The sequence below is a fragment of the Archocentrus centrarchus genome, chromosome 6 (assembly GCF_007364275.1).
Source record: "Archocentrus centrarchus isolate MPI-CPG fArcCen1 chromosome 6, fArcCen1, whole genome shotgun sequence".
In the NCBI taxonomy this organism is placed as follows: Eukaryota; Metazoa; Chordata; class Actinopteri; order Cichliformes; family Cichlidae; genus Archocentrus; species Archocentrus centrarchus.
The window spans coordinates 8540393-8558560 of NC_044351.1; the positions used below are offsets into that span (position 1 = coordinate 8540393).

Consider the following 18168-nt stretch of genomic DNA (forward strand, 5'->3'; position numbering starts at 1 on the left):
TTTTATTTTTTTAACTTGATTTTATTAGCATTTTAAAAAAATAACAAGGTTACAAATAGTTATGAGATTAATAACAGTAAACCAGTCACAGGTGGTCCAGAGGTGCGGGATAGTTTAGCCCTTTACTGGCCTGATGGCAGATATAATGATATGCCTTCTTTTGTATTTTTTGTTTGTTTGTTTTTTTGTCCAAACATGATTAGCATTGATGGGACATTTTTCCCATCTGTTTGTTTGAAATGAGAGCATAAGCAGCAACCACCCAATTAACATAAGAAATCATCTTCTAAACAAACTTTGCTTTAATATAATGAGTATGCCCATGAAGCTATGAAATAATGTAAACAAGTCAGTGGTGGTGCATTGTTGCAGCTTTCCCAATACCTGAAACAAGGATGCTACGCTGCTGAGCGCATTATACGCCTGTAACCACATGCAGTCAGGTAACAAGCTTCCCTATGTAATCCATGCTAAAGCAGTGAAGAGGCAGCCAGGTCATTAGACATCAGTTCAGAGGAGACAATATATATTTGCTATGTGTTCAGTATGGTCCATGAACATCACTGTGCACACATTCTTCAGGCCATTATGTTAAGGAAAAAATCAGCAGTGGTTTGGTTCAAGGTGTTGTGTGGCAAACGTCAGGTTTCGCTTTGCTGAAAAATCCCAACCTTGTGCTGTAGTTGTAGCTGGAAAACTGATTTCATGATCCCTCATTTGCTGTGCAAATGTGGTTTATGGCCAGAGGTTGAGGCATAACTGATGAATTATAAAATGTACAGCAAATTTGCTTGTTTATCATTCCACTCTGCCATTTAAAGACAAATTGAATTATATTCCATCTGCCTTTTGCATGGCTCTTTTCCTTTAGCATTTCCTGATACTGGTGGATCATTGTTTCACTCTCTTCCTGTTGTGGCTCAGTGTGACTTGCATATAGTAACAGAAGAAATATTGGTGGCTTTGAAGATTTGAAAATTACTGATGTGATCTCCAGACTGGCAGATAAATGTAGATGGACCGGATATGAATGTGTGTGCAACAATACCTTGCTGCAAAATAAAATGATCATCACAAACCTGTATAACAAAATCCTGTTATGTAGGTTGAAGTCCCTGATTAGACATGTGATCTCTTGATCCTGCTTATTGTGAAAGAGTCTAAAGCTTTATTCAAAGAGCAAGTTCATATTCAAGGTTACCACTGTGTTTTGGGCTGGGCTCTTACTGGCCCTCATTTAGACTTCAGTGTAGCTTTCAGTACTGTTGACCAGTACTGTTTAAAGCTTATAGTTGGGGCTGGATCAGGTGACCCTGAACCATCCCTTAGTTATGCTGCTATAGGCCTAGTCTGCTGGGGGATTCACATAATGCACTGTTTCTTCTCATTCACCTTATTTACTTTGTTTATACTCCACTCTGCATTTAATCATTAATTGATATTAATCTCTGGCTCTCTTCCACAGCATGTCTTTCTCTCCCCTCAGCCCAACCGGTCGCGGCAGATGACTGCCCCTCCCTGAGCCTGGTTCTGCTGGAGGTTTCTTCCTGTTAAAAGGGAGTTTTTCCTTTCCACTGTCGCCAAGTGCTGCTCATAGGGGGTCGTTTTGACTGTTGGGTTTTCTCTGTATTATTGTAGGGTCTTTACCCACAATACAAAGCGCCTTGAGGCGACAGTTTGTTGTGATTTGGTGCTATATAAATAAAATTGAATTGAATTGAATTGCAGAGATTAGAGCATGCCAGTGGTTTGAAATATATTTATAAATCAACTCCAATTTGCTTATGGTTTAGGACTGGATTAGGTTTAGGACTGGATCAGGTGACCTTGAACCATTCCTTAGTTATGCTGCTATAGACCTAGGCTGCTGGGGGCTTCCCATAATGCATGGAGTATTTCTTTTCATTCATCTCTTTTTACTCTGTTTATACATCACTCTGCATTTAATCATTAGTTATTAATCTCTGGCTCTCTTCCAAAGCATGTCTTTTGTCTCATCTCCCTCCCCTCACCCCCAACCAGTCACAGCAGATGACTGACCCTGGGTCTTCAGAAGCTTTCTTCCTGTTAATGGGGAGTTTTTCCTTTCCACTGTCGCCAAGTACTTGCTCATAGGGGGTCATTTTGACTGCTTGGTTTTCTCTGTAGTTATTGTAGGGTCTTTAATGTGCCTAGAGGCAACTGTTTGTTGTTATTTGGCACTCTATAAATTGAATTGAGTTGAATCTACACTGAGAGGAGCCTTGGGGTTTCACTGCTCAAAAAAAGGGGACAACAGCCAAAAGATGGACAGCTGTCTGCTCACAATCCTGAAGGAACTGTGGGAAGTTATGCTTACATCATTGTCCTTACTGAAAGACATTGTATGTACTTAAGTACTTCAGATATAATAAATGAGTACACTTCCCTGACCAAAGTCAAAAAAAGTGTTGTTCTACTATGGGGAAAAGTTCATTTTAAGTCTTCATTTATAGTTAACACTTAATATGTTGGGTCTTATTATTAAAAAATCATTGTCAGCACCCAAAGATGTCAATTTTAAGAGACGTGCTATTCAATTATGACTTTCCTCTTCCATTACTCAAAGTTACTGATGGACCAAGATAAATAAACACTGCACGTCCTGATATCTGATATCTTCTGTTTAACGAAATACATTTAAAACAAGAACTCCCAGAGTGCAAGCCAAGGCAGCGCTGTCTCTGCACTGTATTTACTTTAAGGGAGTTGCATTGTTCATTTTGTTTCCTTTGTTCTTAAACAACCATTATGTAGTATTGGGTAATGTTTAATAGGTGTTGATTTATAACTTGAGCTTCTTATCTGATATTACACTACAGTATATTTCTAACTAACTAGACAGCTCATTCTCTTTCTCTTGACAATACTTTCTGTAAAGATATAGTTTTAAAGATAAGACATTTTATGAAACAATAGCAGTAAGAACAATAGTTTTAAATAGCTCTATTAAAGCATTATCTTTACTTTGACTTTCATATCAATCTATTGACCTTGAAGGAGAGGTCAGAGGTCAAATGCAGCATGATATTTAAATATATATTTAAACCTTTATATGTTGAAAATACACTCCACACTTGTAAGAAACAAGATGCCCACATTATATGATTTTTGTCAATTTTGGACAACGTTTACCTTGAAGACCTTTGTGGATGTAAGTTAAATATTAATAGATTGTAAACACGTGCCTTCTCTACACCCCTACAAAGTTTTATCAGAATGTATCCAAAACATTTCAAGCCTTCATGTTTACAGACAGACTGACACATGCATGCAAGCACTACCAAAACATCGCCTCCTTGGTGGCCATAATAATTAATCAGTCATACTTGACGGAGTGTGACGATGCTTGATGAGTTTCTTTTGTTGTTGTTGGGTTTTTTTTTGTTGGTTTTTTTAAAGGAGTTATTGTGTTGTAACATTTTATTTGTAACATCAAATTAAATAGTACAACATAATACTCTGGACAAGGTATTCAGGAAATGTTACGCATTTACTTGTTACACTCCTTACATGCAATCAAAAGTAATTAGTTGTGCTACATGTTGTATAGCTGTATTCCTTTAGCAGCTTTGACCAAGACAACTGCAAACTAATACTTCCAGATTTTTAGAGTACCTCTTTCTCCCTTCTGTTTCATTCTTTGCTTAACGTTTTGGCTGATACCCTTGTGATCTACCCTGACTTGTTGAGTATACATATCATCACAAGACCCTAAGAGCACCAAAGCATTTAATAAATGGTAAATGGTAAATGGACTAGTTCTTATATAGCGCTTTTCTACTCAATCAGAGCACTCAAAGCGCTTATAAGACAATGACAACAAAAATAATTTGTTACTAAAAAATAAAAATACTGCCTAGTAGTAAGTTATTGACCAACTCTGTTCCACCATGGCTCGAATCTACTTTTGTCACTTCACTTAAAGTTAAAGAACAACCAGCTGAATGCAGCACTTAAAGCAACTCTCTTATGGTCTAAACAACTGCAGGTTACAATGCATACACAGAATGTGTGTCCGTTCCAAGCAGCCCGTGAGTAAGGATTCTTTGACTCATATTATCAGACCCTTTATTGTATTCTCTGTTTGGCTCCATCAGACCACCTTAGATCTTAAGACATAACTTAAATTGGTTTTCCAGAACAAAGACAATACTGATAATTCATCCAACAATACAGGTGCGGCACTTGTAAACTGCTTTGCTGTATCTCCACCATAAACAATATCCAGTGAATGTAGTACTTGACACAGCATGTCTAGTGCCAAGACACATTTATTACATGGCTGTAAAACTGCAATATGTCATTGACAACTGATTTCCATAACAGACATTGCAGCTATGTACAAGTAATGGCTGGAGGCTTAGGAAGGCAGAGCTATTAAGCCTGGCAGCACTGGCGATTCTAGTTCTTTTTGACTTGGAAGGTTGCAGGAACAGCTGTAAAGACATAACCTCCCAGCTTGTTGCCTCAGATCAGCTGATCACCTGCTCTTGGAGGTACCAAGGTCAAAGTTGAAGCTCAGGGGTGACAAAGCTTTTAGCATTGCTGCTCCTAAATTATGGAACAACGTGCCGTTGCATATTAGAAATGCTCCTTTATTGTCGACTTTTAAAACTGCTCTTAAGACAAATTTTTATTCCGTGGATTTTAATACTTGCTGAGACTTGTTTTTTTTGTTTGGTTTTTTTTGTGTTGGTTTTTGGATTGTTGTTGTTGTCATTGTGATGTGTATTGGCTATTTGATTTGTATCTGTACAGCACTTTGTTGCAGCTGCTGTTGTTTTAAAGTGCTTTATAAATAAAGTGGTAGTAGTAAAATCCACTATTTTTGTTCTTAATGTGATTTAGTGTGATACTTTTATGTGCAGATAAACTATAATATAATGACTCCCATGAGATGTTGATAATGAATAGCTTTTTTACTGTTGAAATTAACTAATTGCCAAAATGTATTTGTCCCTTCTGCTCTGCAGAGTTGGATACACGTCTGTGTCCATTTCCTGCTGTTCATTACGCTTGGGGTACATTCAGATAGACTTCACGTCAACCCAGTGACCGATGACCTCATTAAACTCTCCTTTTTGGTAAGGACTGCAATTAAGTTGTATTTGCTATATTCTGGTATCTTAACCATGCTAGACTACCACTAAACAGTTATTATAGATCTTAAAATAAACATGTAAAACACAGCATAGAACTAGATTCTAACACTGAAGAAACTTTCTTCAATGTACATAAATTTCCACAGAAAAATCTAAAAGCTGTCACAATTTTAGCGCAGAGTATTTTTCTAGGGAATTATGGTTGACTGCATTTACCAACCCTGGAACGTAGAAACTACCCACTCTGTTTATCAAGCCATAACAAATATTTAAAATAACATCTTGTCAACATAGAGGAAAAAATGAAACATAGCACCCAAACACAAGTCAAAAGGGAACAAAAAAAAAAAAAGAATGGAAGGCAAACTTGCCAAAATTTCATTAAATAATGCATGCAGAGGATGAAGTATTTGTGTTCAGTTTTCTTAATTCCACATTCATAGATTTTTAGCTTGAATTTAAATTCAGAATTTTTTTTTTAATGAGGAATGTCTGCAGTTTAATGCTAATTTCTTAATTTCTTTTCACAGAGACAAAATATTCCTAAAGATTACATAATTCCTGTAGAGTACGTTCCTAAAAAAGAGGTAAGATACTGTTTTTTTTTCTATGTAGAAGTTTTCCATCACATGATCAAATTTATGACAAATATAGCACATTAACAAGCACAACAATTTATTTATTTATTTTTGAAATTTTTATTTATTTTTTTTAAATATATATTTTTTTAACTTTATAGTTAAAAGGTAAGAAAAAAGTTTGGCATATTCAGAGTGACTTTGGTGTCTCAGGATGGTGACAATACTGCAATATGATTGAGTCACTCTGCTATCAGTTTGCAATTGAATTTGTTCAAGTTGGCAATTGCAAGCCATCTGTTGTGATATTAAGGCATTAAAACCAGTTAGCAACCAGCTGAATCAAGCCCCCTATTGCAAAGAGACGTGTGACAAATGTGTTGAGCTCATTAGTGCAAACTGATTGCAATGTGTTCACAATCTGTCTTTATTAATTAGACAGCAATTATTTGCAAACCTTCACCAATCTGCGTGGGAATGATTGCTGTCAGTCTGCGTTGGATTGCAGTTCTTTGGAGACAGGTTGCCTGTTACCAGGTGGTCTGTGCAATCACCTTGCCACTGAAAGTGGTCAACCAGAGACCGAAGGTGTTGCAAGCTCAACCTTTGGGCAATCAGCTGGTCACTACAACTACTCGTAATGAGTCACTGAATGCAAATACTTTTACTCTAGTTTGACTGAGCCATAAGAGGATGAACTCACTGAACTCTTGGCGATGATGATGTGTTTTGTTTTTTTTTTTTTGAGCTACATCTCCGTGCCAAATTCCACACAACAGCTGTTATTGTTGTCCACTGTAATACTGTGTCATATATTTTGTATAGTGTTATCAGTAAAAGCAGCCGCTGTATTGCTAAGTTGTGCTATGTATGTATGTATCACACAGTTTGTGCATTTTATGTCGTATATCTGCTCATTTTTTCCAGGCTGGGATGTGTTGGATGAGATTAAATATCTTCTATTTGGAGACAAGCTTAGAAGACTTATCACAAAAGTTTGGAAACATTTCATCCAATAAAAATGACATTAACATATTTATCCACATACTTCAAGAACTGCGGGTCAAAATGCCTCACCTGGTAGGTTTATGAGTTTTGCATCACAGAACTACTTGACATACTCTGGTTTAGGTGAGCATGGGATGTGCAGACGGCACGACCCATGATGTTCGCTCTCTCACTGTTAATTTACAAGCTATTCTCACAAGCATGCATTTGGACATCACACCAACTTTGCAAGCAGGAGCGGGCAGCTTGAAGACCACTGATTGCCCAAATACATCAAGCACACTTTCATCTGATGTGATGTGTAGAACAGAGCAGGTTTGCAGGGCATGCATGAAAATGACTGTACATGTAGCTTGATGGGGAAATTTTTTTTTTTCAACACTCAGCACCTCTCAAATGTTTTAAAATGTAGCCATTCTGTCCAAAAGTAGCATTTGGGATATCAGCTTTTAAAAGTAATTTAAGCTTCTTAGCAACCTTGATCTAAACACAAAGAAATAAATGCATTTAATTTAAACAGCATTTCTGTATTTACAGGATGACATCATGTTTGATTTTGAGTGCCACTATAAGAGAGAGGGTTGGGACACCAACAAATACTTCGACTTCGTGGAAAACTTACTCACAGCTGCACAGAATGAGGAAGATTCAGATGAATGTGATGTTCCTCCCTGTCCCACCTCACCATACCCACCAACAGAAAGTTATTCAACAGGTAAATAAGGACAAACATTTTAGTGGCATATTAATGTAACTTAATTAGGAAAAAGTTTAAGTCAAGAAAAACAGATGTAATATGAGGTGTGAGATGACATCAAAGTAGTAAATTTATTGTTAAAATTCTTGTGCAAAGTTGCTATCCATTGCATAATTTTTGTAGCTATTAACTGCAGTTGAAAAGAGTAATGGGGATTTTACTGCTGAAATTTTATTAAACCATTTGTGATATGTAAATGTTTGTTCATCTGTTTGATTTCAATTCATGTTACACAAACTGGGTAGACCTTTTTTCTTTGAGCAAAAGGTCAAATGCAAAGTTAAATTTTCCCCTTATGGAATTTTATTGATTTTAAAAAAACAAAACAAAAAAAGATATAAAATAAAGGCTCTGGATCAAACTATTTGAACTAAAATATATACCCGGTATTTCTGCAAAAGTTCAGTTGTAAAACCCCCACAATAATGCATGTTCCACACTTGCGCGCCAAAGCACACTACAATAAATGACAAGACTGGTGAAATATCTGTCAATCAATCCAGTTTTGTTAGATCAAACTGATGTTTTTAGGCTGTTTTGGATTTCACAACCTGAATTTGAATTAATCTTTTCATTCTGCATGAAAAGAGTCAGCAAGACTCTAACACAAACATCTTAATTTGGTATTTTAATAGTGCATTTTACAGTACTTCTTGTAACTTTTTACAGTAATCTCACAGCTAAAAGCATGAACTGGGAATGCATCTGTCCCATGACAAAAAAGATAAGCTTACTCAGAAACCAGATATTCTACATGCTCAGGTTTTTTTTTCCTCATGAAGACACGAACTTGATAGCTATGAGATTTGTGCAACATTTTTTCCACATTTACAAGATAAGTTAAACTTTGTCGCCATCAGTAGGAACTTACCAATTCCTCTGTATCAATAATTTCCATTTATTTAATTTTTTTTTATTCAGTGCCCTCCTTATTTTATCCAGATTAAAGAGAAGGACATTCCTTCTGTTGAGATATGTGACCAATCTTGAATCACAAGAATAATAGTTTGAAATGATAATTTAAAAGCAAAGAACACTGTCTGTTGATATAAAAGAGCATGAGTAATAAAAGTATGCTGCTCAAGAATATTAAATCAGTATAGTGTCAAGTCAGTTATACTTCTGGGATACTGATGTGGTCAGTTAACTAGCAGAAGTGGTAATCAGTTTCAGCTGCTTTAGTGTTAATGAAATTAACATGCATTAGAGGGGCAACAATGGAATGCTTTTACAGCTGGAGGACGCTGACATGTTTCCCTCCTCATCTTTTGTGACTAGTTTTTTCACTAATTTTGCATTTGGCTAGGGTCAGTGTCACTACTGGTAGCATGCGATGATACCTGGACCCCACAGAGTTTGCACTGGTAGTCCACCTTCTCCAAGATGGCGCATCAATACGTGCCATTGCCAGAGGGTTTGCTGTGTCCCCCAGCACAGTCTCAAGAGCATGGGTGAGATTCCAGGAGAGATGCAGTTACTTTTCTAGGAGAGCTGGACAGGGCCATAGAAGGACCGGTATTTGCGCCTTTGTGCAAGGATGATCAGGAGGAGCACTGCCAGAGCCCTACAAAATGACTTCAAGCAGGCCGTTTGTGTGAATGTCTCTGATCAAATGATCAGAAACAGACTTCACGAGGGGGGCCTAAGGACCCAGTGTTCTCTAGTGGACCCTGTGCTCAGTGCCCAGCACCATGGATTCATCTGGCAATTGGCAGGTCCTCCACTGGCCGTGGAGAACGTCGTTCTGCCTGTAACATTATTCAGCATGGCCAGTTTGGTGGTGGGTCATTGATGGTCTCAGGAGGCATATCTATGGAGGGATGCACAGACTTACAGGGCAACAGCACCCTGACTGCTATTAGGTATCGGGAAGAAATCTTTGTCAGACCTTACACTGGTGCAGTGGGTTCTGGGTTCCTCCTGATGCATGACAATGCCCAGCCTCATGTGGCAAGAGGATGCAGGCAGTTCCTGGAGGATGAAGGAATTGATACCACTGACTGGCCCCCACCCTCGCCTGACCTAAATCCAATAAAACACCTTTGGGACATTATGTTTCGGTCCATCTGACACTGCCAGGTTGCACCTCAGACTGTGCAAGAGCTCAGTGATGCCCTGGTCCAGATCTGAAAAGAGATTCCCCCGGAAACCAATCATTCGTCTCATTAGGAGCATGGCCCTGACATTGTCAGGCATGCATACAAGCACGTGGGGGCTATACAAACTACTGAGTATTTTGAGTTCTTGCTGTGAAGTTTTGGCAAAATGGACTAGCTTGCCTAATAATTTTTTCATTTAAGGTATATCAAGTGAAGTCAGTTGAATATGTAGCACATTTAACCAAATGGACAACAACAGCAGCGTGTCTAGAGAGAGTGAAAGGTGCCCTTGGACTAGAGTGCTGTTAATCTTGCCCATTGCCATTAAGTAGGAATATATATATATAATCCATCCATCCATCCATTCACTTCCGCTCATCCTGTTCAGGGTCACGGGGGGACTGGAGCCTATCCCAGCTGTCATAGGGCGAGAGGCGGGGTACACCCTGAACAAGTCGCCAGCCTGTTGCAGGGCCAACACAGAGACAAACAACCTTTCACACACACATTCACGCTGTCATTCACACCTATGGGCAATTTAGTGTAGCCAATTAACCTAACCCCAGTAAGTGCATGTCTTTGGAATGTGGGAGGAAACCGGAGTACCCGGAGGAAACCCACGCAAGCACGGGGAGAACATGCAAACTCCACACAGAGAGAGGGAGAGACCTGGGCCAAGGTGGAATCGAACCCAGGCCTTCCAGATGTTATTCTAACTGTGAGGCAGCAGTGCTAACCACTGCGCCACCGTGCTATATATAATATTATTTATTTATATATATTTTTTTTAATATACCTTGGTGGCAAAGCGTCTTATGTACATAAGTCACGGTGATTGTGGAGGATTTTGGCAATCACTGGAAATCACTGGAAAAGCTAGCTAGATTTGTTGCTAGTCGCTGTACTAACATAACTGAGGTGAATTTTTTTTGTTCCGCCATGAATATTATTCTGATGTTCAGCATTAGTTCCACATGAATGTATGTGTTCCATGTTTCTTGGCACTAACTTGAAAAAAGTTTTTTTTTACAAAAAAGAAAAAGCTAAAATGATATAATAATGCAGTTAAATGGAACCTTGTTCTTACTTGAAAGCTGGTCCATATAAGAAGCCAAAAATGAACAGAGACAGAAGAAACTGGGCTGAGCGAGGAGTCATCTGAAGTCAAAACAAAGCAAGAGTCAATACCAAAACTGAACTGAGTGAAAGTAAACAGAATACAAAATAATAAACAACTGGCCAGGAGAACACAAAGGATAACAACCATCACAAAAAAGGATACTGGGAGAATGAGGCCATTTATATTAAATGACACATGCACATGCTAGGGCTAATCACTACACAGGTAAACAGGTGTAACTAATCGGGGATAATGACCCAAAGGTAACAAAAGTAAATACAAAACACAATGGACAAAATACTGCCAAAATAAAACAAGTAACATAAGAAGGAAACACCTGGCGGAGACTTAACAAGAACTAGGGAACACAAGGAAGATAGGATAAACTGACACTCGAGGATCTAAAAATAACCTATGACTACACAGAAACTAGGATTCCAAAATATCAGAACTAACACTAGATTACTCAGAGAACTATATAAGAGATCAAAACCAGGCCGTAATCAAAACAAGGGATGGAAATGAAACTAAAAAACACTCAAAGAAATGTATGATCTCAAAAAACATAACAGTCCAATTACAAGATAATTGAAAACATCAAATAAGAAAACTATAACTAAGGACTGAGAAAAGTAAAACTCAGAATGATGAAAACCTCTGGTATCTGGTATCATATCATGGTATCATTTGTAAAATGCCTCAAAAATCAGCAGTGAATAAGGAAAGTTGGAAATTTAGTGGTTCCAGCTACCTGCATATTCTAAGCAGATACTGCTTAGAATATGCAGGTCATGAGCTCATGAGGGTAACAATGTTTTGATCATTTATACAGCTGATTGCCCACATTACCATTTAAAAAAAAAAAAAAAAAAGAAAGTACCTAAATAAAATAAGCTGTCACCAGCAGCTCATCAGCAACTTCATTATATACCCTGGTAAAATTTCAGCAAGGTACGACAGGATGGATATTGCTCAAACCTAGACAGTGTAACTGTGGGAAAGTGAAAGTGCAGCAAGCATAAGCTAAGCATATAAGAATGCAGGCCAACTCAAGGAACACATTTTCTTTGAAACTGCGCAAGTTTAATTCCCATAGCTTTTAGTGCCACAGTTAAACTGTGTGGGAGATGTGAAACCTTACATGTGTATATCTTAAAAACAGCTTAAAAAAAACTCTACATTCTTCCCTATTGCCAGTGATAACTAGGAAAATGTGCATTTTTATTATTCAATATATCCACTTTTGTAGAGGTTGTTTTTGAAGTTGACAGCCTAGGTCACTTTTCCAGCACACATTTTCTGAAGCTTTTTCTATAAATTCAAACCAGCAACATTTCAGTTCTGCTTGTAAAACTACAGCCATCCTCTTTGGAAGATTGTGAAAAGGCTTTATTTGGGGCAGATCTCTTGTGGCTGTTTGAAGAAGCTTTGAATCCAGAAACCATTATTTCTTCACAAGAACTTTGCAAGATAAGAGCTCAAAATGTTCTCAGCGGTTAGAGGGCCCATAGAGACACGGCTGAGTCACAGGACTAAGGGAAGATGTCCCAAGGTAGCGCATGTGAAAAGGAAGAAAAGAGCCGAAACCTGATTGCTCTGTATTCAGTGCGCAGACAGTCTTCTCAAGCGCTTGGCTTTTCTTTTGCGGCATGGTCAGATGGGTTCTTTTGTGCGGGGAGAGTGGAAAAAGTGGTGTTGAGGTGCCTTTTTAACACCTGACAATAAAATGTTGACACTCCTCTCTTCCCTTTAATTTTCATCACTTTGTCTCATTTCTTTTCTTTTTTTCTTTTTTCACTTTGTTTTCTCATAACTATGGATCCATCTCTTTTCTGTTTTTCTGTATATCCCGCAGAGTCCTCCAATCCCAGCAGTAATGGCCCAATGTGTCCAACTGACTGCAAAGCAAGTAAGTTTACAGATCTTTCAGAAGAAACTGGGTTGCAAAACCAGCCCAGCTGGTGTGCCAAATGGGCAACATGTTTTTCCACATTTGATATCAAGTAAGCTGGTGACTTGCTTAACAATGCTCTCGAGGGCAAATTCCATGCCATTTGCCATTTCTTGTCTGGTCCTTTTTAAACTTTTACCTGCCTGCTCGGTTAAAACCACTGCAGTGCTCCGCATCTTCAAAATTTGCACAAATTTGCCTATAATGTACATTTTATTAAATATTGGTTTAGAACCATTCACAATTATAGCATTTTAAGAGTAAACATATTGTAAAGTAGTTGTAGTTAAGTTAGAAAAGAGCTTTCATCAGTTTGTCATGGTTCATGTGTTGTGTATTTGTCAGCAAGGATGACTTGCAAGAACATGATCTTATAATGCAATGCATTTTTTTTTTATTGCTACTTGTCCTCTTAGGGAGCTTAAATTTTATTGTTTTATTTGAATGGATGTTAAAAAAAAATCTTTTTCTCTGAGGTGTGTGTTCTTCAGTTTACTGGTGTTTTGCATGTTTATCAGTGGCTTGTGCAGCAAAAAAATAAATCTTAACAGATTTAAGATGATTGGGGGAAAAAAAATCATTGTTTATCACAAGACATTTTCAAGAGAATTTTGGATTCTTAATCCTAGGTCAAACACAAAGACTCCTGCCTGAGGTGGTGGAGCGAAGCCTTCTCTCCTTACTCTTCATTCCACTCCTAGCCATCGTGTTCCTGCTTGTATGGAAGGTGAGCGAACCTTTAACCTCAGACAATAAGCTGAGTACCCAAGAGATAAGAGCCTATGAAATTATCAGGAGATAATGCTTTGCTCCATAGAGTTTATGAGGGCTGGCGGCAGTGTTTCAACTTTCTGCTGTTGATCTGCACATTGTTGATCTGAGTTGTGGTGAATTGAGTTTTGGGATTAAGAGTGATTTTTTTTAATTTTTTTTTTTTATATTACCCGACATAGCTCAGATCACGAAGGAACCAGGAGGATATCGAGCAGAATCCTGCAGAAGATGGACTCACAGGAACAGAAGGGACTGCTCCTCCACTAGATACTGAAATATCAGAAAAGTAAGGTGGTTTTTTTTTTGGTTTTTTTTGGATGGGGGGGGGGGGGTGCTCTATGTATAACCCACAGCTTGTTACTGCCATTGGATTAGTTGGCATTTTCACCAGGAGAACGGCACTCACTAGATGTTTTCTCCTTTTCTCTGTGAACCCAAGAGAAAAGGTCAGCAGATTCTAAAATACTCAGACGAGCCAGTCTGGCACCAGCAACCTTTTCTTCCCCATTCTGATGCTTAGTTTGCATTTCAGCATGTCATCTTGACCATGTCTAAATGCACTGAGTTGCTGCCATGTGATTGATTTTAGATATTTACTTTAATGAGTAGTACATAACAAAGTAGATGGTACGTTTATATTTAGATCTTCAAAAAAAACATTGATGTAGAAAGAGCTTCTTGATTGCATTACTTACTGTACCATGTCCCACTCTACTGTATTGAGTGCCAGCCTTGACTCTTGTCATGTGAAAGCAATCTCTGCTGCCTCTGATGACTTTGTTTGTTCTTCTTCTTTGTTTTTGTTTTTTTTGATGAAAAATAATGTCTAATGTTCTTCTTTCTGTTGAACTCCAGGAACATGCTGAACGTCATTGAAATAGTGTAGTGCTTTTACTTGTGGTGTTCTTCTGTGTATTTGGTAAGCTTTTTCACATCACTGAAAATAACAGCAACAAACACCAAAGAGAGCTCTAAAACCTCCTCTCGCTCTTCTTTCTCACAGGGTTGTACCCGTTTCTCCTGTTGATGTCCAAGGGTGAAAAGGAAGCGCGAAGCTGAATTCCATTGTGAGCTGAGGTTCCCTGTTTGTGACTGCTCTCCAGATTCATGATGGTATATTCCATAACCAGGATTGTTCTGGTTAAATCACACTTGATATCATATGGATAAGCTTGCCTTTCTTATAAGACTGCATGCTTTTTTTTTTTTTTTTTTTTATTTTGGTGGGAGGTGAGAAGGGGGAAGGGCAGTGATGTCTTTGCTTTCAATTTAAAAGCTTCCGTACCAAACCCATTCCTGGACTCTATGGCTCCCACTAATCATTCATCAGAATCTGCTGCATCGACAGATCTTTGGGGAAAACTGTCTTTTTACCAGCATGTCTGTTCAGTCTGCCTGTGTTTTTGGGCCTGCCACTTCATTTTTAAAGAACAAAGCAGTGAGTGACCAGTGTTGTGCTGGTGATCACTTGTATGAACTTAAGCCTGAATTACTACCTCCGGTGACCCTCAAGTTAACCACCTCCTCAACAGCTCCACAGTTTCGTCTTACTCCGGGGTTTCATTAAGATTAATAATGTTAACCTCTGTTGTTCCAAGATGTAGTCACATTATCTGCTTTAAGTACAGTATGTACCCATGGGGATATATAATGTATTTATTTATTGGTGGTAGCACTCAGTGGCTGCTGTTTATGCAACTATAATGTCTGAAGTTATCATTTAAGAGCACTACTACTAATGGGCCACGCATTTAAAAAAATAAAATAAAAAATGCTCGGTATACTAACACGTCACAAACCTGAAAACATATTCCTCCTGAATAACTGTCATTTTCTTATTGATGTTGTTGTTGTGCATATATATTACCTGGGTAATTTTAGAATGTGTGAAAACACATGTATACAAAATATGCTGCTTTGACTAACTTAGATCAAGACTGTTAAAATCTGCAATGACATTCTGCTAACAAGTATCAGGGATACTTGGATTATTATTATTTGTTTTTTGTTTTTTTATTTAAAGGTGAGTTATTCAGAATATAGGTGTCAGGCACATATAAGATAGCAGTGGGCCTCCCATAGTAAATATTTTAGTTTGACAATGCCTTTATTTTTTACTTAACACACATCTATGCTCGCAAGGCAAAAACTGTTACATGAGAGACATTTTTTTTTTTTGATGGCCATTCCTCAAAGGAAAACAAACTAAATTGCTCAAGGAGACAGAAACAGAAATGTTAAACAACACCTTAGCGTTCGAGTTTTCATGTTAAAAATTATTTGTTTTAAGCTGTTCATTGGAGGACCAAATGTAATCGCGACTCAGACTCATCAGGTTTAGGCTGTTTACTCATAAGGTTTCACCTGCTCTTGCTTACTTTGCCTTTCGGTACCTCCAGTATTAGTTTTGCATAATAAAACCATTAATAGACAATTTGACAAAATGGTAAGTGCATTTATCAAAATCCAAATGCTAAAGTTAACAGATGAGTTTCTAAATTTGAAATACATTTGAAAAATGCACCTTACCTTCCTCACAATCCACAAAGCTTACCACACATTGAGAAATATATATATATATATATTTTTTTTTTTGCCTTAAAGTTGCGCCATGTGACACTGTTAAAACAAATCCACTTTCATCTCATTTGCAAACTGTATTGTTTTGTCTTGTTTTAAGAGTTGTCTCTTCCTCAAAAATATCAAGACCCATATGAAGGGGGCAGAAATGTTTTGATGTACTCGTAGTCATTTTAAAGCAGTTCACAGTGAGGTTGTTTAATCTTATTGTATTGAACTACAGCCGTTAGTAAGTGGCTACTGCACTTATTCATCTGAAATCTAATAAGTTGGAACCTTATCAGAGTACTGACGAAAAGGGCAGCACAGTTAAAGTGTCTAAAAAAAGCAAACTAACCCTCACTTAGCCTCCCACAAACAGAAAGTAAGTAATTAAGTAATGGATTGTAGGTATTCAAATTATTATCAATACTTTTAATGACAATCAATAAAGAGGTAGCAGTGTGAACAGGACACGCTGGCTGTGACCTTTCCCATTAGGTAACTGACTGACAATGACCCAACTGGCAGGGCACAAACATCAGTTTTCTGTATCTAGTTTGAGTATTTCTCTTATATTTGTGGTCTTACATTGTACCGTGTCCATTCTCGTTTTTGTGCCTTGTTTAAATGGTGTGAGTGACTCGTGTGGAAAAAGCCCATCCGTGTTTCCATGTTTTACCAGAGTGGCAAGCTCATTATAGGGCAGAGAAAAATAACACAGGATTTCCACTCTCTCTCTTCCGCTTTTCTTTGTAATTGAGAGTTAAGTTGGTCTAACTTGTGCCCAGTTATGATTTGGACTGTGGTAAAGCAGTGTATCAGAATGTAAGAGCTAAAACGGCTGAACAAACTGCAGTGGTTGTAACTGTTCTGTCCACATTACCTTCTGTCCTTTGTATCCTATAGGAAACTGTTAATCTGGTAACTGTGTGTTTCCTGTGTATTTGGGACTATATGTTGGGAATTTTTCATATAGGAGTCTATTGAGAGTATATTGTACAAAATTAAATGTGTGTTGTGTTTTTGCTTTTCTTTGTTTTGTTTTGTTTTGTTTTTTTAATGTATACCACATTGGTGTTCATATAGTTCAGATCAACATTACCTTTCAGCATCAATAGCTGGAATTGCTTTGTGTGGTATTGTTTTTAGTGTTAAACTTCAAGAAAACTTTCAAAAATGCATTTTTGAGGAACGCTTTGGATGATGACACATTACTCGTGCCACACATTGGTGTTCATGTAGTCCATAGCAACAGTACTTTTAATGGGAATATCTAAACTTGTGGTTTGGCAAAGTACTGTCATTTCAAAGCATTCAGTCAGTTGCTTCCTTTGAAGAATGCATTTTTGAGCTGTACTGAAATATACCATCTATGGCAGTTTAGACCTGAGACTTTCTCTTCAGTTACCTTTAGATTGTGCTTCTTTACATGAAGACAATTACATGCAGTTTCCCATATTCTGACAGTGACACAGGCTGTTCTAGCCAAAAAAATGAACTAACAGACAAGGTATGCTATGTCAAAAGTTTCTTTTTATACATGATCTTTGGATATAATGAGCTGCAACAGGTCTAAGCTGTGAACAAAAAAGAGAAAAGAAAAGAAAAAGGAAAAAAAATAAAACAAAAAAAAGAAATGGTCTCCCATTTTCCTGTCTATGCAAGAGCCAGAAGCAGCAGTATGTCTAATGCAGGGAAGCAAGAGAGTGACTGCCCTTAAATACTGTTCCTATGTGAGTTATGTGTTCTAATGCATCCTGAACAGTGCTTTTGAGCATAAGTGATCCTATCTCTTCAGTGAGTGAGTGTAATGGCTCTAGGCAGGAAATAAGTCTGGGTGCCAAAAAGCAAATGTTATTATTGCCTGGTTGGTATTCTGGGTGAAAACTCTACTGTATTCTGTATTTTTGTATAATTGTAAACATATGAAATATGAATAAAGTACACATATTCAGCTGTTATCTGTTGTCTGTTCAAGAATGTTATTTTAGGGTCTGCTAGATTAAGCAAGGACATGGAGGGTCACTGTAATTTCTGCATGCCTCTGAAAAAGAAAATGTGCAAATTTCAAATGCCAAATGTATATACTTTAGCAATTTGAAGTGAATACCACCTCTCACAAATGTATTTTTTGCAAGAAATGCATATTTTATTGAGTACATAGTTTATGAAAATATACATACATGTATATAGTAT

At 37.6% G+C, this 18168-nt stretch overlaps 1 protein-coding gene across 1 annotated transcript in view; it reads left to right on the top strand.

Annotated features, from left to right (window-relative positions):
• kitlga (kit ligand a) overlaps nt 1-17933 on the top strand; it is a 34603-nt gene extending 16670 nt beyond the window's left edge. Inside the window, exons 2-10 of the mRNA XM_030731606.1 lie at nt 4995-5105; nt 5654-5710; nt 6629-6781; nt 7247-7424; nt 12541-12594; nt 13266-13363; nt 13590-13696; nt 14266-14329; nt 14414-17933. Of these exons, the coding sequence (XP_030587466.1) occupies nt 4995-5105; nt 5654-5710; nt 6629-6781; nt 7247-7424; nt 12541-12594; nt 13266-13363; nt 13590-13696; nt 14266-14296 (789 nt within the window). The 3' untranslated portion in view covers nt 14297-14329; nt 14414-17933. The remainder of the gene's footprint in view (nt 1-4994; nt 5106-5653; nt 5711-6628; nt 6782-7246; nt 7425-12540; nt 12595-13265; nt 13364-13589; nt 13697-14265; nt 14330-14413) is intronic.
• The last annotated feature ends 235 nt before the right edge of the window (nt 17934-18168 follow it).